The sequence below is a fragment of the Bufo gargarizans genome, chromosome 5 (assembly GCF_014858855.1).
Source record: "Bufo gargarizans isolate SCDJY-AF-19 chromosome 5, ASM1485885v1, whole genome shotgun sequence".
NCBI lineage: Eukaryota > Metazoa > Chordata > Amphibia > Anura > Bufonidae > Bufo > Bufo gargarizans.
In genome coordinates, this window is record NC_058084.1 from 157,138,705 (window position 1) to 157,160,099 (window position 21,395).

At 42.9% G+C, this 21,395-nt stretch overlaps 1 protein-coding gene across 1 annotated transcript in view; it reads right to left on the bottom strand.

Moving 5' to 3' along the window:
• The window catches only part of LOC122938015 (cadherin-7), a 279,605-nt gene that overhangs the window by 153,951 nt on the left and 104,259 nt on the right, over window positions 1–21,395 (bottom strand). Inside the window, exon 2 of the mRNA XM_044293272.1 lies at window positions 3,041–3,335. Within this exon, the coding sequence (XP_044149207.1) occupies window positions 3,041–3,335 (295 nt within the window). The remainder of the gene's footprint in view (window positions 1–3,040; window positions 3,336–21,395) is intronic.

Consider the following 21,395-nt stretch of genomic DNA (forward strand, 5'->3'; position numbering starts at 1 on the left):
TATAGAATGTAGTGCTATATTTTCATAATAGTGAATATTCTAGATTTTTTTCATCAGTAATCTCCCTTCTTGCTTGTGGGCCAATGAGAAAGCTGCAATATCTTTTCAGAGCTTAGCAACATTCCTAGCAACCAGGAATATATTAGATAAGTATTTGTAGTGCTACAGGAACTCTATCACCTGAAACTGCAAAGAGGTATTTCTATGGGTAATATGTTGATGTTATAGAGAATGCAGTGTTGAGACATGTATATATTAAAATATATTTATTTAGTTAATAGATCATATATTCACATTGGGTTCCTCAAAATTGGTAAAAAAGGGGTTGAAAAATGAAAAATTGTGATAAAAATAGCCCGGTTGCAAATGAAGGGGTGTATATAGTCTTGCAAGCTCCTGGGATAGTGTGGGTATAGTTCAATTCATATTTAATATCCCAGTAAATCTCCCATATAAAGGTAGTAGCTGTGGGAGGTGGGATGGATCCACTTTCTGGGTGTTTACACAGGGTATTGGATCTGATAAATTCCCTGTGATCCAATGTACCTAGTTATATCTGCTGTGATTTGGGAAGCCTTTTAGTGTTTGAAGAAGTGTTTCACCTGGTCTCGTAGCTTGTGAGAGTTTACCGTATCCCCGACGTCTCTTTCCCCCTTCGTGGGTCGGCATGCTGGGGCGGTGTTCTCTGTCTCAGCCTGGAGTAGGTCCCGCAGACTGCGGGTTTGCCTCCGGGTAGTAAGTCACGTGGGTCCCGGAAGGTCACGTGGCGTCCCATGTGATCGGTGTTAGGCCAGAGTTCAAATTATTTTTGCACGCTGCCGGTTGATACCGCTTAATCTCAAGATTTGTATGGTGCGGGTTCTCTGGGGATAATGCAGTAGGCCTATATATTCATAATAGCGAATATTCTAGATTTGTTTTTCATCAGTAACTTCCCTTCTTGCTTGTGGGCCAAAAAGAAAGCTGCAATATCTTTGTCAGAGCTTAGCAACATTCCTACCAACCAATAGGGAAGTTGCCTACCCCTTACTATATAAGAAACTCCCCAGCAGCCATTTTCAGCTGTTTTTTTTTTCAGTTCTGTGAGAGAGAGCAGTGACATTACTGTGCTATGTGCTTTCATCTGGATCATGTACCTTATCCAATTACATTAGATAGTTAGCTCATATACATATATATATATATATATATATATATATATATATATATACATATATATATATATATATATATATATATATATATATATATTACATATTATACAGCTAGGTAGTGGGAGATAGTCAGTGTAGGTTAGATAGTGATATAGTGTAGCTGAAGGGTGTTAGGTAGTGTGATAGGAATTACTGTTTCTCTGCTGTCCATACATACATGCTACAGACATAGTGCTGTGATGTCACAGCAATACTTAGTGCACCAATCAATAATATCTACTCAGACCTGATAAAATGTGAATTTGCATGTATTGCTGATTTGCGTAATCGAGAAAATAATGACTGGTGATCTTGAATTCTAAAATTTGCGAATTTATTGCAAATATGTGAAAAATTCACAAAATTTTGTGAATTTTTTTTTGCCTATGCAGCTAATCACTACATAAGACAGCAGGCTGACTACGAACGATCTCAAAATCCTGTCCACGTAAAGGCTGATTAGACTCCAGATACAATTGGTCTACCTTTCAAAGGGAAGACCCCCTTGTGTATCTTCGGTAGACTATAAAAAAGATGGTCTCAGATATCAGATATTTAGGTAGCAAACATGCATATTCAGCATCGCTGATCATGCATTGTCACTTATCCAAGATCTGTCCAAGATCTGAGTTAACTTCTTATTGAAATTCTCAGTGGGGTTAGTGTCCAGCCTTCTGTAACATGCATTGTCATTCAGAATTTGTCTATCCACAGCTGGAGGAGGAGTAGTGATACATGCCTCCTCACCTTATTGGACGCATCACTGTGGGGCTCCGCCATGAGGGGAGTGGCTACCTGCTCTTAAGGAGTGCACTATGGCGGCCGCGGTACGGCTGTCATAGTGACAGGGAGCTACTTGCTGCTGCATGCATGACATCAGTGGCGTGCAGCTACTAATGTTTATTTGTCATTTTTGTTTAAACCGGCTTAATTACATGTGCCTTTACTCCTGATGAATAGCTAATAGTATCCAGCAAGGAAACGCATCGAGGAAGACGCTGGTTAGGAAGCCTGTTACCTATGTAGGAAATTTAAGTTAAGGCTATTAACATAGGGATTATACACAGGGCAACACCGGGTCTAGCTGATCATATCTCTACAAGTTATATAAGTGTGCCAAAATATCCCTATCCTCACATCAGTCTGATCCACAGACACTGCCATTATCAACCCACACCACACCTAATGAGAAGCAGGTGTTCTGAGGGGTTGGAGCACAGAGTGTGGTTGGTTCATTGTTTTACATAAATAAAAGCAGATTATTGAGATTTTAACCTGACTACAAATAAAGTTTTGTTATTTTATTTTAGCTTGAGCTCTTTCTTATATATAGTGAAGAGCTTTGAAACCCGATAGATGCAAACCATTTGAGACCTTTTTCAGTAAATTGCTATATTTAAGAAGCTTGAACTGTAGGCTTGATGCAGTACACATTCAGTGCTCAAAATATCCATTACCATACCGTATCTCGAAGTTGGCGTGACAAAGGGTCTAATATCAGAGCAACGGCTGTAATAGCAAGTAGTGCTTGTATACAGTTGTATCTTTGAATAGGTAGTTAAGGTAGAATGGGAACATTGACTATGAAAGAAGCTGTGTAACATTGTCAGGAGTTTATTGGAGAAGTCACAGCCTTGTCCAATCAGATTTACTTTGACAGCATCATGCTTTACAGCATGTACATGCAATTCTTCAGGGAAGTATCTCTAATGAACCAGTCAATGTCTGGAAGGTCTAAGGTTTTGCTTGTTATAGGAAAAAAATTTAAAACAAAAGATTTTAACAAAAGGAAAGCAAAAATACTTTTATTCAGTATGTGAAGCTAGATTTTTTTTCCGATTTCTTACCAACAGGGGACATTTCAGGGATGCCAGCAGTATAGGGTCCATCCAGAAATTTTGGCTCATTGTCATTTATATCTTGTACTTTGATGACAAATTCAGATTCAGGCTCCACTGGTCTATTTGTTTGCCTGTCAATAGCTTGTGCTCGCAACGTATAGTAAGCTTGTTCTTCTCTATCCAACCTCTTTGTAGCATGAATGTCACCAGTATTTTCATCAATATTAAATATGGAACCAGCCCCTTCACCCGTCAAAACATATTTGATGGAGTTTTCTCCCGTATCCACATCAGAGTGAAGCTGTTGGAAAATAGAAAAAGATGTTAAGTTAAAAGGCAAAGTGACACAGAGAAAATCAAGAAAAATCCATTGCCTCCTAGTGAAATACATGAATTGTCATTGTTTTGAAAATGATCTGGAAAAGTTTCTTGTTCACTGAAAAAAAATGATGAAGGTCTGTCAAATGCTTTGGGAAGCAAACCAATTTTTATATCTCCCAATAAACAATTTGGATGCACTCTGTATTTCACACTGTGCTGGAAATCACATTCATACCACAGTTTGAAGCACTGTCACATTCATTGCGTAGGAAATATGACTTGTAAATAGTTTACAATTTATTTCCTCTAGTGGCACCGGGTCACTGAGGAGCATCTTAGATAAAGTTATTTATGCTGTGTTTTTTACAAACTAGAAATGTTTTCTTGTATGACATTGCACATCACTATGTATTATTTTTTGGATGTTCCGTATTTTCCTGTTTTCTTAAGTGATTCACCTTTGTAACTGTGAATGTTATATTGTGCTATTACTGTATGCCAAATCGAGAAGACTGAGAAAACAGAATTATGTATTAATTTTAATGTAAGCTACTGAATTATAATTGTGATGGCAATTTATTAATTGCAAATATCCAGAACTGCAGTCCATGTAATCATTTGTAGCCTAGCATTGGAACAATGGAATACACTTACATTATTTACTTTTTTATTAACATTCATAGCCTGTGAAAAGAGATGAGTGAATCAATTTCACACAAATCAAATTCATCTCAAATTTCCCAAAACTTTGGGGTTCTAGTTTATCCAAACTTCTTAAAAATTTGATTTGGACATATGCCATTTATATATCAGAAGACAGCAGGGCAGGAAAAAGAAAAAGGAGGATCACAACTACTATTGCATCTGCTGCCACTACTACCACCCCCTACACAGCCACACGTCCCGCCTTCTCCATTTGGTTCCATACCACTTTTGCTCTACAAAAGTCATTGCTTCTTAACTTTCCCAGAACTTAGGCACACTGTCACTGGCACATGTAGTAGTGGTAGCAGAATTGGTGGCGATAATGGGGCTTATTCAGAGAGTATACTTTTGTGGCATATATCAGTCACAAATTTTGTAGCTAGCCATTTTGCAACAAAATCTGTGACTTTTCCTTGCTCACGCCACTTTCGGACAAGCCGAGAAAAAGGGGGCCTGGTGTCAGTGGGGAAGAGGGCAGACCTGCAGGCCCGTCTCATTCAGCCTTTTATATGTGAGTTTTAGGCATAGAAAATGGCTTAAATCTACCCAGCAAGGGAGCTGACATAAATTTAAGTTTGTCACATGGCCTGCTGGAGAAAGCACCAAAGTATAGTAATGTAGAGGCCGGTGCCTCCATATAACTTTGGCACCTAGTCCAGCAGTGCAAAGACAATTAAGACCGGTGTGTAAATTGCCGATCTTAATAAATGGTACATTATGTGTTTACCCATAGTCATAGTAAATTGGACATTACTAGGGATGAACGAAGCAAGCTTCAGATTCTAGATCTGAAAGTCACTTTGCTCAAAACTTTGGATTATTGATATAGGGATATTCATCTCCGATCCAAGTTTTAAAATGGTTTTCCACTTTAAAAATCAAATAACTAAGTTATTCACCAAAGTCTTGCGAGACTTCGGGAATAACTGATTTTGCCTCAATGGTGGCCTTACATTTTAATGCTGTATGGGGACGGATCTCCATAAAGTATTAACTTTAGGATTTTGAGTAAAGCGACTTCCGATCTAGGATCTGAAGCTCGCTTCGCTCTTCCCTAGACATTACTAATGCTGTTTTGGAATTGCAGAGCTTAAAAGTGATTAGCTACAATCAAATGAGACCCCAGAGTACCATACACAACTTTTAAAAGAAAATCTGAGCACTTTCGATTTGGGTCAAATTTTTACCTGAATGGAATCTGCTGACTGATTTGTTTAAATTGTACCCAAAACAAATTTCAGAAAAATTATTTGTCTCTAGCTATGAACCAAAGAAATCTGGTGATCATAACATTTCACAAACTTTGTAAATGTTCTGCCTTATAGTGTCCTGCACTATCAAACTTTCTGAGAATCTGAGAATTGTCCTAGAGATCCGTTACAATCAAAATTCGACTTGAATCTTTGAAAAAATTCTGATTTGGGAGAATCAGAATTCCTTCAGATGCATTTGGTTGAATTTGTGCAGAGAGAAAGAAAGAGAGAGAGAAAGAGGGAGATTTTTCCAGACATTTAAAGCACATTCAGTTCCAGTAGAATGGATTTGTACGCAAGTTGAAGTTCTTGCCCAATTCAGACTGATCAGACCAAAAAAATGTTTGAGAAATTTGCTCATCTTTAACTGCCTTTTCCTATCTGTTTTCAGATTCATACACCTATTGAATTTCATATTTAAGAAATATATGTAAGAAGCTACATGAGAGCAGATTGCTATTTACTACCAGTTCCGAGAACCGGGAGTGCCTGTATCATTTTGGAGCATCACTTATCTTTATACCAGCTCCACTGCTCTAGTTTAATTTTTTATTTTATTGCACTGACTGTGTCCACCAGACATAAGTCATAAGAATAAATGCCCCAGAATTATTACATTGTGAATACAAGTAGTTGCTAAAAAGACATTGCAATAGAGGTCACAGGACTTTAATAAAGCAAGATGAACTGTTGTTTTTCCCCATCTGTGGAGAACACTCTCTGTCTGTGGAGAACACTCTCTGATTCAATAAAAGAGGGAGCCCTTCCAGAAACTATGACAGAGGCCGTGATAATAGTAATACTAAAGAAGGGTAAAGACCATAATGAATTGGGATCTTATAGACCTATTTCTCTGCTGAACACAGATGGTAAACTTTACTCCAAAATCTTAGCTATGACCAGGGGCACTCGCCAGGGATGTCCATTATCTCCTGTTTTATTTGATATCTATATTGAACCTTTGGCTGCTAGGGTTAGACAGGATCCTAGGATACTAGGGTTTGGGGTATTGGGAACAGAAGATCGCATTTCTTTATATGCCAATGATATTTTATTCTATGTCCAAGAGACAGAATCTACCCTGTTAACTATTATACAAATTATAAACTCTTTTCGAGAAGCCTCAGGTCTGGATGTGAATTGGGATAAATCTATGATTTTGCCATTAGACATAACCAGTATGCCCTTAGAAAAATTCTTATTCCCCAATGATAGTCCGCTGAGCACCCTGAAAATTGCTGACTCCTTTGAATATCTTGGTATCACAGTCTCCCCTAGGGTGGAAGATTTTATTCCTCTCAACTTGATGCCATTGATAAATAAGCTGAGGTTAAAAATAACAACGTGGCTTTGTTTATCTTTATCAAAGGTTGATAGAATATCTCTAGTTAAGATGGTGATTCTTCCTCAGCTACTCTATCTTTTTAGGAATTGTCCAGTCTGGATCCCGGATAGGTTCTTTAAGGTAATTGAAAGGATTATTAATTATCTACTTTGGGGGAGGAAACGGGTAAAACTTAAGTTAGAGCATTGGTATAAACCCCTAGAGAGGGGAGGAGTTAACCTCCCCTGTTTCAATGGATATTACTTAGCTGCACAGTTTTGTTTTCTTCGGGAATGGAAAGAGAGTCCACTTTGCAGGGACTTAGGATCTCCATATGATAATTTTTTTACTCTATTGGAGTCTGATCAATTGATCAACTCCGATAGAGAATTCAGATCAGCCAGGGATATTTTCATGAAGTCATGGTACTCCAGACTATGGTGTGGAGTGAAAGGTTCACTGGGATGCACTCCTTTGTGGTATAACCAGCATTTACAAACTTTATATGAATTAGCTAAGGAACAATATTGGCAAAAAAGTAATATTTTATATTTGACACAGGTAGTAAGTAATGGAGATATTATTTCATTTGTAGCATTAGCACAGAGACAAAAAGCACAGAAATTATTATGGTTTCGGTACCTACAGTTAAGATCAGCACTTTTGAGTATAAAGTTAAAAATTTGGTTCCAAATAGATACTTCAACACAAGTTAATGAGTGGATAGGGAATTAGGATCAGAAGATGAAGATTTCTCACCTTTATAAAAATGTACTTGTATCTCGATTTGGAGGTGTTTCTTCTGCTGGCCAGAGGACCTGGCAAAATGAGTGTCCAATGATCCATTTGGATGACCAGCAGAGGGTAACTTTGAATTTAAAATTGGTTTCACATAATTTTAATCACGTGGTGGTGCAGTTTAATATTTTACATAGACTTTATGTCACACCTCAATGGCTTAATAGACGTGAGATTAGGAATGACTCTAACTGTCCTAGGTGTGATGTTCCCGAAGTGGATTATTTGCATATGTTCTGGTCCTGTGCAGAGATGAAACACTACTGGGGGGCTATTCATAAATATATTGAGGGAAAATTGAACGTGTGGATCCCTTTCTCCGCGGAATGCTGGGTACTGGGTTAGTTGGCCAAGGTGAGATGTCAGCAACATAAAAATTTTTTTTAATTTAAATTAATGTTTTTGGCACGACTATTGATAGCACGCTCCTGGTTTTCACGTATCAGTCACACTATGAACACATGGCTAAATCTGGTGAATATTACTAAAAGATATGAATATATTTTGCATAAGCAGAGAAATTCTGAGAAAAAATGGATTGGTATCTGGGGAGACTGGAACTCATAGAGCTTCCTCGCACTTCACCCGTCACCACTACTCCTCGGTCTTCGACGGAGGAGTGGTGGTGAAGGAAGACGCATTGCAGGGGGGGGGGGATTTTGTGGGGTTAAAGGAAAATATGTTGATATATGTTAATAACGACATGTTTTATGTAATGGTTGCTGTTGGATAATTAATAAATAGAGTTGAGAGGACACCTGGATGTTCGGGTTCGAGAAGTTCGGCCGAACTTCCCGGAAATGTTCGGGTTCGGGATCCGAACCCGATCCGAACTTTGTCCCGAACCCGAACCCCATTGAAGTCAATGGGGACCCGAACTTTTCGGCACTAAAAAGGCTGTAAAACAGACCAGGAAAGGGCTAGAGGGCTGCAAAAGGCAGCAACATGTAAGTAAATCCCCTGCAAACAAATATTGGATAGGGAAATGAATAAAAATAAAAATAAAATAAATAAAAATTAACCAATATCAATTGGAGAGAGGTCCCATAGCAGAGAATCTGGCTTCACGTCACCCACCACTGGAACAGTCCATTCTCAGATATTTAGGTCACGGCACGCAGGCAGAGGAGAGAGGTCCCGTAACAGAGAATCTGGCTTCATGTCAGCAGAGAATCAGTCTGCATGTCATAGCAGAGAATCAGGCTTCACGTCAGCCACCACTGCAACAGTCCATTGTCATATATTTAGGCCCAGCACCCAGGCAGAGGAGAGAGGTCCCGTAACAGAGAATCTGGCTTCATGTCTGCAGAGAATCAGTCTGCATGTCATAGCAGAGAATCAGGCTTCATGTCAGCCACCACTGCAACAGTCCATTGTCATATATTTAGGCCCAGCACCCAGGCAGAGGAGAGAGGTCCCGTAACAGAGAATCTGGCTTCATGTCAGCAGAGAATTAGTCTCCATGTCATAGCAGAGAATCAGGCTTCACGTCACCCAACATTGGAACAGTCCATTGGCATATATTTAGGCCCCGGCACCCAGACAGAGGAGAGGTTCATTCAACTTTGGGTAGCCTCGCAATATAATGGTAAAATGAAAATAAAAATAGGATTGAATGAGGAAGTGCCCTGGAGTACAATAATATATGGTTAAGGGGAGGTAGTTAATGTCTAATCTGCACAAGGGATGGACAGGTCCTGTGGGATCCATGCCTGGTTCATTTTTATGAACGTCAGCTTGTCCACATTGGCTGTAGACAGGCGGCTGCGCTTGTCTGTAATGACGCCCCCTGCCGTGCTGAATACACGTTCAGACAAAACGCTGGCCGCCGGGCAGGCCAGCACCTCCAAGGCATAAAAGGCTAGCTCTGGCCACGTGGACAATTTAGAGACCCAGGAGTTGAATGGGGCCAAACCATCAGTCAATACGTGGATGGGTGTGCACACGTACTGTTCCACCATGTTAGTGAAATGTTGCCTCCTGCTAACACGTTGCATATCAACCATGCTAACCCTGCCCTCAGAGGAGCTGGCCGTGACACAGCTGCCTTGGCGACCTCTTGCTCCTTCTCTGCCTTGGCCTTGGGCTTCCACTTGTTCCCCTGTGACATTTGGGAATGCTCTCAGTAGCGCGTCTACCAACGTGCACTTGTACTCGCGCATCTTCTTATCACGCTCCAGTGCAGGAAGTAAGGTGGGCACATTGTCTTTGTACCGTGGATCCAGCAGGTTGGCAACCCAGTAGTCCGCACACGTTAAAATGTGGGCAACTCTGCTGTCGTCGCGCAGGCACTGCAGCATGTAGTCGCTCATGTGTGCCAGGCTGCCCAGGGGTAAGGTTAAGCTGTCCTCTGTGGGAGGCGTATCGTCATCGTCCTGCATTTCCCCCCAGCCACGCACCAGTGATGGGCCCGAGCTGCGTTGGGTGCCACCCCGCTGTGACCATGCTTCATCCTCATCCTCCTCCACCTCCTCCTCATCCTCGTCCTCCTCGTCCTCCAGTAGTGGGCCCTGCCTGGCCACATTTGTACCTGGCCTCTGCTGTTGCAAAAAAACTCCCTCTGAGTCACTTCGAAGAGACTGGCCTGAAAGTGCTAAAAATGACCCCTCTTCCTCCTCCTCCTCCTCCTGGGCCACCTCCTCTTCCATCATCGCCCTAAGTGTTTTCTCAAGGAGACATAGAAGTGGTATTGTAACGCTGATAACGGCGTCATCGCCACTGGCCATGTTGGTGGAGTACTCGAAACAGCGCAACAGGGCACACAGGTCTCGCATGGAGGCCCAGTCATTGGTGGTGAAGTGGTGCTGTTCCGCAGTGCGACTGACCCGTGCGTGCTGCAGCTGAAACTCCACTATGGCCTGCTGCTGCTCGTACAGTCTGTCTAGCATGTGCAAGTGGTGTTCCACCTGGTGGGCACGTCGCATATGAGGCGGTGAGCGGGAAGGCCGAAGTTACGCTGTAGCGCAGACAGGCGAGCAGCGGCAGGATGTGAACGCCGGAAGCGCGAACAGACGGCCCACACTTTATGCAGCAGCTCTGACATGTCGGGGTAGTTGTGAATGAACTTCTGCACCACCAAATTCAGCACATGCGCCAGGCAAGGGATGTGCGTCAAACCGTCTAGTCCCAGAGCTGCAACGAGATTTCGCCCATTATCGCACACCACCAGGCCGGGCTTGAGGCTCACCGGCAGCAACCACTCGTCGGTCTGTTGTTCTATACCCCGCCACAACTCCTGTGCGGTGTGGGGCCTGTCCCCCAAACATATGAGTTTCAGAATGGCCTGCTGACGTTTACCCCGGGCTGTGCTGAAGTTGGTGGTGAAGGTGTGTGGCTGACTGGATGAGCAGGTGGAAGAAGAGGAGGACGAAGCTGAGTAGGAGGAGGTGGCAACAGGAGGCAAAGAATGTTGCCCTGCGATCCTTGGCGGCGGAAGGACGTGCGCCAAACAGCTCTCCGCCTGGGGCCCAGCTGCCACTACATTTACCCAGTGTGCAGTTAGGGAGATATAGCGTCCCTGGCCGTGCTCACTGGTCCACGTATCTGTTGTTAGGTGGACCTTGCTACAGATGGCGTTGCGCAGTGCACACTTGATTTTATCGGATACTTGGTTGTGCAGGGAAGGCACGGCTATCTCCCATAAATTTGGCCAGAAGTGTCTGATAAAACTAAACTGAAAGAATCTATTCAGTGAACACAAATTATACAAATTTACTGACATTGTCCACCAGTTTATATGGCTGTAGTTGGCGGGTTAGCAGTTCCGTCATGCCGACGGTCAGCCATTGGGCAAGAGGGTTATCTGGCGTCATCAACTTTTTACGTTCAAACATTTGAGCCATGGAAGCCTGCCTTTTGCCAGATGAGCGCGATGATGGCACGGTGGAAGGTGGAGGACAAATTGGAGGAGAGAGGGCAAGGAAAAGAGGCAGGACGTGGAGCGCTAGGAGTGTGGCCCACTGGGCTTGGTGATGTGACGCCAGGTTCCTCCTTAAGGCAGTCATTCCTAGGTGAGTGCTGGGCTTACCGCGACTTTTGCGTTGACAGCACAGGCTGTAGATGGCAAGACTATTGTCAGCAGCTGACACGTATATCACACCAGTTGCAATTAGTTGTTCCAATAGCTTTTGTCCCTCTGTATAGCTGAGGTATCTCAACAGGACCGCACAAAACTGCTAATCAATACAAATGCACTATATAAGTATGTTATAGGTACATAACACCCCTGCCTTGGTCAGTTTTTTGGGGGGCAACTGGTATATCACACCAGTTGCAATTAGTTGTTCCAATAGCGTTTGTCCCTCTGTATGGCTGCAGTATCTCAGCAGAACCGCACACAACTACTGTCTGTCCCTGCTCCACACAGCAACCTCTCCCTACACTGGCAAAAGCCTGAATGTAAAATGGTGGCCCGATCAGGTTTATTTATAGGGTAGGGGGTGTGTCTATGTGCTGAAACGTCTCAATTGGCTGTCCTGTTCCACCTGATGGATGTGTGATGGGTCAAAGTTCTGCACAATGCAAAAGATTATGGCGCAGGTGGACATTGCCATATGTTTGGCGAACCGCGAACGAGCAAAGTTCTCCGCGAAACGACCGCCGGGCGAACCCCTGTCCGCCTGTATCATTAAGAAATTGTTTATGGCCATGCTCTGATCGTACAGTCGGTCCAATATATGCAGGGTGGAATTCCAAGCGGTGGAAATGTCCCATCAGAGCCTATGATGGGGGATGCCGTTCTGCCGCTGTAGCTGAAGGAAGGTGTGCTTGGCGGTGTACAAGTGGCTAAAGTGCATTCAAAGTTTCCTGACCATTTTTAGGATGTCTTGCAGATGGGTGGAAGACTTCAGTAAACGCTTGACAACCAGAAAAAACATGTGTGCCATGCAGGGTGCATGGCTCAACCTACCTTGATGCAGTGCCAACACCATATTCTTCCCATTGTTGGTCATCATGGTTCCGATTTTGATTTGTTGCAGAGAAAGCCAGGATTTGACTTCTTGATAAAGGACGCAGAGTTCCTCCCCTGTGTGACTGCATTCGCCCAGGCAAACAAACTATAGAACAGCGTGAGACCGCCGTGCCCTGCACATATGGTATGCTGGAGGAGTACTGTGAATTGTCCCTGCAGTAGAGGCTGAGGTCACGGTGGAGGATGAGGAAGCAGAGGCGGACATTAGCGAATTTAAGATTATTTTCTAGATCACGAAAAATTGTCAATGCAATATTCGCATAGCGTGCACGGAATACAGGCGTGGGTCACTATAGCTAAATTTTTCAAGCTGCTAGAAGTTTCTTGAGAATGGAGTAAATGGTTGACATGGCAGAACTTTACAATATATTTATATGCAGAGAGAGTGCTCCAATATATTTGAGATTGCAAAATCAGCACTAATGATGCAAATATTTTGGCACAATACGTCAACTTCACATTTTAACAGGTCTGACTACTTATTATTGAATGGTGCACTAAGCATTGTTTTGAACTTGGGACATCACAGCACTATGTATGCATGTATGTATGTAGTATGTATGTATGTAGCATGTAAGTATGGACAGCAGAACCTACACTATTTCACTATCTAACCTACACTGACTATCTCCCACTAACTATCTGTAATATATACATATATATATATATATATATATATATATATATATATATATATACACATATACAGTACAGACCAAAGGTTTGGACACATCTTCTCAATCAAAGAGTTTTCTTTATTTTCATGACTATGAAAATTGTAGATTCACACTAAAGACATCAAAACTATGAATCAACACATGTGGAATTATATACTTTTAAAAAAAAAGTAGGAAACAACTGATTACTGCTTTGCACACTCTTGGCATTCTCTTGATGAGCTTCAAGAGGTAGTCAGCTGAAATAGTCTTCCAACAGTCTTGAAGGAGTTCCCAGAGATGCTTAGCACTTGTTAGCCCTTTTGCTTTTACTCTGCGGTCCAGCTCACCCCAAACCATCTCGATTGAGTTCAGGTCTGGTGACTGTGGAGGCCAGGTCATCTGGCGCAGCACCCCATCACTCTCCTTCATGGTCAAATAGCCCTTACACAGCCTGGAGGTGTGTTTGGGGTCATTGTCCTGTTGAAAAATAAATGATGGTCCAACTAAACGTAAACCGGATGGAATAGCATGCCACTGCAAGATGCTGTGGTAGCCATGCTGGTTCAGTATGCCTTCAATTTTGAATAAATCCCCAACAGTGTCACCAGCAAAGCACCCCCACACCATCACACCTCCTCCTCCATGCTTCACGGTGGGAACCAGGCATGTAGAGTCCATCCGTTCACCTTTTCTGCGTCACACAAAGATACGGTGGTTGAAACCAAAGATCTCAAATTTGGACTCATCAGACCAAAGCACAGATTTGCACTGGTCTAATGTCCATTCCTTGTGATCTTTAGTCCAAACAAGTCTCTTCTGCATGTTGCCTGTCCTTAGCAGTGGTTTCCTAGCAGATATTCTACCATGAAGGCCTGATTCACACAGTCTCATCTTAACAGTTGTTCTAGAGATGTGTCTGCTGCTAGAACTCTGTGTGGCATTGACCTGGTCTCTAATCTGAGCTGCGATTTCTGAGGCTGGTGACTCTGATGAACTTATCCTCCACAGCAGAGATAACTCTTAGTCTTCCTTTCCTGGGGCGGTCCGCATGTGAGCCAGTTTCTTTGTAGCGCTTGATGGTTTTTGTGACTGCACTTGGGGACACTTTCAAAGTTTTCCCAATTTTTCGGACTGACTGACCTTCATTTCTTAAAGGGATTCTGTCACCTCCCCTCAGCCAAAAAACGATTTAAAAGCAGCCATGCAGCACAGCTTACCTGGATTAGACTGTGCTCTTTTATCTTGAAATCCGTCCAGCAGTTAGTGCAAAAAACGACTTTGATCGATATGTAAATGTGTCCTGAAGGTGCCCAGAGGGGCGTTTTTTTCTTCTTAGTGAGCCCAGTACCGCCCCACTTTCAGTGCCCAGCCCGCCTTCCTTGTACTTTCTAACCGCCGCCCCCAGCCTGCCACAGCCTCTCCTGCCTCTCCTCCCCCTCCCTCACGCCGAACGAAGTCTCGCACAGGCGCAGTACCCACTGAGGGCTGCGCCTGTGCGATCATCAGGAGACTGAGGGCGGCAGCTTCATCTTCGTCACTGGGCATGCGCCGAGCCCAGTGACGTCCGATATTAGCTCTTTCCCTCAGTCAGCCTGGTAGGAAGCGCAGAGGATTGCCGATCGGCTGCTGCACCCTGCGCTTTCTCCAGTCTGCCTGCCACAGTGAAGACGGCCAGCGATTTCTTTCCCCACCCTCCCTTCAGGAAAGAAATAAGTATTTGTTGGGGCGAATTAGGTATTATTATATTAAGTAAAGGCAGGCAGACTGGAGAAAGCGCAGGGTGCAGCAGCCGATCGGCAATCCTCTGCGCTTCCTACCAGGCTGACTGAGGGAAAGAGCTAATATCGGACGTCACTGGGCTCGGCGCATGCCCAGTGACGAAGATGAAGCTGCCATCAGTCCTCTCCTCATTACTACCTGCTGCCTGCCTACCCGAGGAAGAGGCAGATCTCTCCTCCAGATCAGTAGCTGCTGATTGTCCTCTAGTAGCTCGTCCTTGCTGAGAGCCCACAGCATATAGTACTTCTCTGGCTGAGGAAACAGAAAAGGACAGAGGCAGGTTGAGGACAGGTGAGGGCACAGGGCCTGCTCCCGGGCCATGCCAACTAAGGGCTGTGTCTGATCAAGACACGACTGCTAGCTGACACTGGGAGCTCAGGCCTCTCAAAGTGACCCCTGCTGACACGCCCCCTTAGGTCCCTTTCACACGGGCGGGAATTCTGTGTGGGTGCAATGCGTGAGCTGAACGCATTGCACTCGCACTGAATCCAGAACCATTCACTTCAATGGGGCAGTGCAGATGAGCGGTGATTTTCACGCATCACTTGTGCATTGCGTCAAAATCGCAGCATGTTCTATATTCTGTGTTTTTCATGCAACACAGGCCCCATAGAAATGAATGGGGATGTGTTAAAATCACATTGCATCTGCAAGCAAGTGCAGATGAAATGCGATTTTCACGCATGGTTGCTAGGAGATGATGTTAGCAAATTGATAAAAGTCAATTTACTGTGTTATTTTCCCTTATAACATGGTTATAAAGGAAAATAGTAGCATTCTTAATACAGAATGCTTACTAAAATGTTGCTTGAGGGGTTAAAAAATAAATAAAATAATTACTCAGCCTATCCACTTGTTCACGTAGCCGGCATTGTCTTTTTTCTTCATCTTTCAGTACCTCAAAAAGGACCTTTGATGATGTAAACACGCTCACCACATGGTGAGCTTGGTGACGTCAGTGCTGGTCCTGCTGAATGAAGATAGAAGGATCATTTTGCAGGTCCTGAAAGATGAAGAAACAAGACGATGCCGGCTGTGTGAACAAGTAGATGAGGTGAGTTATTTTTGTTATTTTTTTTAACCCCTCAAGCTAAATTTTAACAAGCATTCTGTCTTAAGAATGCTATTATCTTCCTTTATGACTATGTTATAAGGGAAAATAATAAAATATACAGAACACCAAACCCAAACCCGAACTTTAGTAAATAAGTTAGGGTTCGGGTCTGGGTACCACATTTTGTTTTTCTCATGCGCATGCAAAACGCATTGCACTCGCGCAGAAAAAACATCGGAACACAATCGCAGTCAAAACTGACTGCAATTGCGTGCCTACTCATGTGGTTTTCCCGCAATGCACACGCGATGCTTCCGGAACAAATCCAGGATGCCTGTGTAAAAGAGGCCTTACTCTGCTGCTACCTGGGCCTGCGCCATAAACATTTAGCCCTGTGCCCCTCCCCTGTGCAGGGCCTTTCACGTCTCTGTCTGACATACTGTTAGATCAAATAGGTAAATAAAAAGCTAATTAATACATGCCACAAAGGGCTGTAATTTTCTCACTTTATCACACATTGACTAATAACTCTTCCCCCCCCCCCCACTAATACATGCCAAAAAAAGGCTTTAGAATATATAACGGCGGTCGTGAACGGCAAATAATATATATTTTTTTGCCACTAATACACGTCAAAAAGGACTGTTGTTTTCTCACTTCACCACACAACGGCTAGTAAACACCTTTTTTTCCCCGACTAATACACGCCAAAAAGGACTAATACACGCCAAAAAGGGCTTTCATTTTCCCACTTCACTATACAACAGCTAATAAGCCCTTTTTCTTTTTCCCCACTAATGCCCGCCAAAAAAGACTTTAGAACTTATTTCTGCAGCCGTGAACGGCAAAGATTTTTTTTTTTTTGCCACTAATACACCCCAAAAAAGGCTGTAATTTTCTCACTTCATCACACAACCTCTAATAAGCCCCCTTTTTCCCCCATACTAATACACAATAAAATAAGTTTTAGAACATATTTATCACCACACGAGGGCTAATAAGACCCCAATAACAAGAACAGTTTGCTGAAATTACAGAAGTATTGCAAACCTGAAATGAGCTGCAGTATAATGGCAATTTGGAACCACAATCAGTGCAGCAAGGATTGTTCCTATTAACTAGACTGTACACTCCCTTATTAGACCATGTTCTTCTTCAATACTGTGGAATAATTCCTCTCTATCCTTTGCATACACTTCTAATGTTCTTTCCCTGAACTTCTAATGAGCAAAATATAAGTTTTGAAGTCTTTCCTAGCATTGTCCCTAGCGCCTGCTAACATCACTCCCTGCACTAAGTACACTGGAAAATGTCTGTATCCAAGATGGCTGAGGCTATTTATAGGGCTGTGACATCACAGGGCTTGCTGCCTGCTGATTGGCTGCATGAATGGCATTGTGGGTGATCCCTCATTCCCAGAGTTCCTTGTTCCATGTGCTAACATGTGCAACAGCCATTTTAGGAAAATATGTGATTCGTTACCACGGAGCATAAGGAAATATGGATTTGGTGCGAATCAAAAAATTCCTGAAATTCAGATTGAATTCCACTTCGTCAGCTTTGGTTTGCTCATCTTTAAAAAAGAGGCTACCTGATCACATTTTGGTCAGGATTAATTGTGTCTTCAATGCTAAAAAATTCAGGCAGATACTTATCCAGCATGGAATACCAACCATGAGAAGTCTGATTGGCTCCAAATGTATTCTGCAACAAGACAATAACCCTAAATATACAGCCAATTAAGAAGAGTAAAGAAGAGTCCTGGAAGTGACCCCCCAAATAAGCTTGATGTCAAGTTTGTCTGGGATTACATGAAGAGACAGAGGGATTTGAGAAAAGCTGCATCCAAGATGTTTCCTAAAGAAAGTCATGTAAAGGCATACTAGGCATGCTAGATAGACAATTTGATCAATTTTCTATATATTTAGATAATCCACATACACAATAAAGTGGTAACAATTTTAAGGAAATTCTTTAAAAAAAATATCATGTTCAGAGTGATTTAACACTTGAAGTTACAGTGCTACATATGTACAGGCAGTGATTCTAGCAGCAATTAGCAGTGATGTCCCACCACAGGGATGATGCAAAACATCGGAAAAATACACAAAAAAAATATGGCCTTACACAGTCACAGAAAATTGAAAGATTGCAACACATATTGCAGTTATATTACAGGTTAAAGTAAAAATGTATCTCACAGCAAATAAACAAACAGTAGGGTGTAAAGAAGACCCCTCCAGATGTTGTTAGAGTTGTTTTCTTGTTATTATTATCTATTTTATCCCAAATTAAGGTTAAAGGCAACTAAATATAAAATAGCTCATTTTGGCCAGTGTGCTCAGTGCACAATGAAACTACCGCTTTGGTGTTCATATGTGCAATAGTGATGAGCGGCAGGGGCAATATTTGAATTCACAATATTTCGCAAATATTTTGTAGAATATATTTTGTATATATGAATGCTCCAATATATTTGCGATTGCGCTAATCGGCACTAATGATGCAAATATTTTGGCGCAATATGTGAAACTTCAAATTTTAGCAGGTCTGACTACATATTACTGATTGGTGCACTAAGTATTGTTGTGACATCACAGCACTATGTCTGTAGCATGTATGTATGGACGGCAGAGAAACAGTAATTCCTATCACACTACCTAACACCCTGCACTGGAACCTATCAGCTACACTATATCAGGATCTAACCTACACTGAGTATCTCCCACTAACTATCTGTATTTTATATATATATATATATATATATATATATATATATAAGCTATCTATGTAATGTAATGAGTGGAGAGCACGGAAAATAGCAATGTCACTGCTGTCTATCTCAGAACTTTAAACTGTAGCAAATAGCTGCTGGGGAGGTTCTTATATAGTAAGGTGTAGGCAACTTTCCTATTGGTTGCTAGGGATGTTGCTAAGCTCAGACAAAGACATTGCAGCCTTCTCATTGGTCACAAGCAAGAAGCAGGGAGGGATCATGGATTCAGATGAAAAAATTCTAGAATATTTGATATATATATATGAATGTAATTTTTTAAAATTTATTTACAATAGTAGTCAATTGGTGAAAGGAATACAGTTGCATATGTCTGTGCCACATTGGAGCATGTGACATATAAGGAACCTATATATAGCCCAAACAAAGTTCAGGGCCCACCCCTGATTAAAGCATAAAAAACCGACCAGAAGGAGTGAGTCAAATCTATTACAAATAATACTAATAATACTAGAATAGTCCAAAAATAGCATAATTTTATTAGAAAATCACAAGAGGACACATGATTAACGCAAGTCACACAAAGACAATTGATACAGGTCACAATACATATTAAAAACCAAGGGGACCGATGGTGAACTGCCGTTACGTATAAATAAAGTGCATGTGCATAAAACTTTCCAATTGGCCATAAATAAGAGGATATGTAATAGCCACACACTATGGCTCAAAACTAACACAAATTACCTAAATGCATTATTTGTACAACAGATGCCAAAAATGGACGTGATAATACACACCACATTTGGCTAACTGAGGCAGTGAGGTAAATAGAGTTGTAACCAGCACATAGAAAAAATGCTGACCACACAATTATGATATACCGTACAGCATCTCTTGACAAACAAGTGGTTATTTATTTGCGGTGCAGTAAAAACTTCCAACAAACAAACGCAAAAGTACGTCTACGCGTTTCGGACCCTTGTATTGCAGTCCTTACTCATGTCTAACATCCCCAAAAAATAAAATTGCATTCACAAAATGATCCAAACATGAAGTAGACAAATGGGTAATGTAAAGTAATAACTTTTTTTGGAGGTTTTACTATCTATTGTAAAAGTAGAGAAATTGAAATTTGGAAATTTGGAAATTTTTAAAAAATTTGAATTTTTTTACATTTTTTATAAATAAAAATGAATTTTTTTGAGTCCGTTTTACTACTGTCCTAAAGTACAATATGTGATGAGAAAACAATCTCAGAATTGGCTGGATAAGTAAAAGCTTGTTAAAGTTATCACCACATAAAGTGACACATGTCAGATTTGCAAAAAATTGCCTGGTCTTTAAGGTGAAATATGGCAGGGTCCTTAACCCCTTAAGGACACAGGGCGTACAGGTACGCCCTTGTGCCCTGGTACTTAAGGACACAGGGCGTACATGTACGCCCTGTGCATTTTCAATCACCGCCGCGCGGCCGGCGGCGATCGGAACCCCGTGCCTGCTCAAATCATTGAGCAGGCACTTGGGGCAAATGCGTCGGGGGGTCCGGTGACCCCCCCATGTATGCGATCGCAAAAAACCGCAGGTCAATTCAGACCTGCGGTTTTCTGCGTTTCCGGGTTATTCGGGTCTCTGAAGACCCGATAACCCGGAACAGGATGGTGATGGTGGTGTGATTTCACTCCACCAATCACCATCCAGCGATCCTGAGTGGTGATGGTGACATCACCACTCAGGATCGCTTTCTGATTGGTCAGGGGGCGGTGCGGCGGCAGATTCAAAAGAGGCAGGCGCCCCTCTCCTCCTCCTTTTGTGTTCCAGCGCCGGAGGAGAGAGGAGCTGCCTGCTTGTGTCCACCATCGCTGCCAGCACCCCTGATCTGTGCCCCCAGGACCCGATCTGTGCCCCAGCACCCCATCAGGTACATAGGGACAGCTAGGGAAAGTTTGGGATAGGCAGGGAAAAAAAAGGGAAAGTTAGTTTTTTTTTACTTTTTATTGCATCACCCTAGTTAGGGTGTCTGGGGTCCACAGCACAGCTGTGTGACCCTAGACCCCCCAGGGGTGCTGCCACTTGCCCCCCTCCCCCTGCCACTTGCCCCCCCCCCCCCACCTTTTTTGGGGTGCTTTTTTTTTCTTTTTTTTTTTTTTTTTTTGAGTTCGCTGACTGTGACCGGCACTTAGCGTCCGGCCACTGTAAGCGCATCGCACACCCCACCGCTGATCAACTTCGGACGGTTGATCAGCAGTTTTGAATTTTTTTTCCTCACTTTTTTGCCCTTTTTTTAGTTAGTTTTATTTATTTTTTTCTGTTAGTTTTAGGGTGAGTTCGTGAACACCCGTGCCCCCTCACACACGCACACCAAATAAAGAGTTACACACACGCACATATACACGCAGACACACACTCCCCTATGGCCCGCCGGACGTTCTCGGCCGAGGAGGCATACGCCCAGCTTGCCTCCGAGTCCGAGAGTCCCAGTGAGGATGAGGATGACCCCACATTCCTGTTGTCATCCGCATCCTCCTCATCATCTAGCGATGATGATGAGCCCCCAAGGCGGCGGAGACGCCGCCAGGCGGAGCAAGGGGACCGCCATGTTAGGGACCCTGTGGCCCACACTAGTACGAGCAGCTCTGGGGCTCGTACTGGTTTCCCGGCCCACCAGTTAAATCCACCGGAGCACCCTGCCGGTGAACTTGTCTGGTGTAGCCCAGAGCGATACGAGCCCGTGATTCCTGATTTTGTAGGCCAATCAGGAA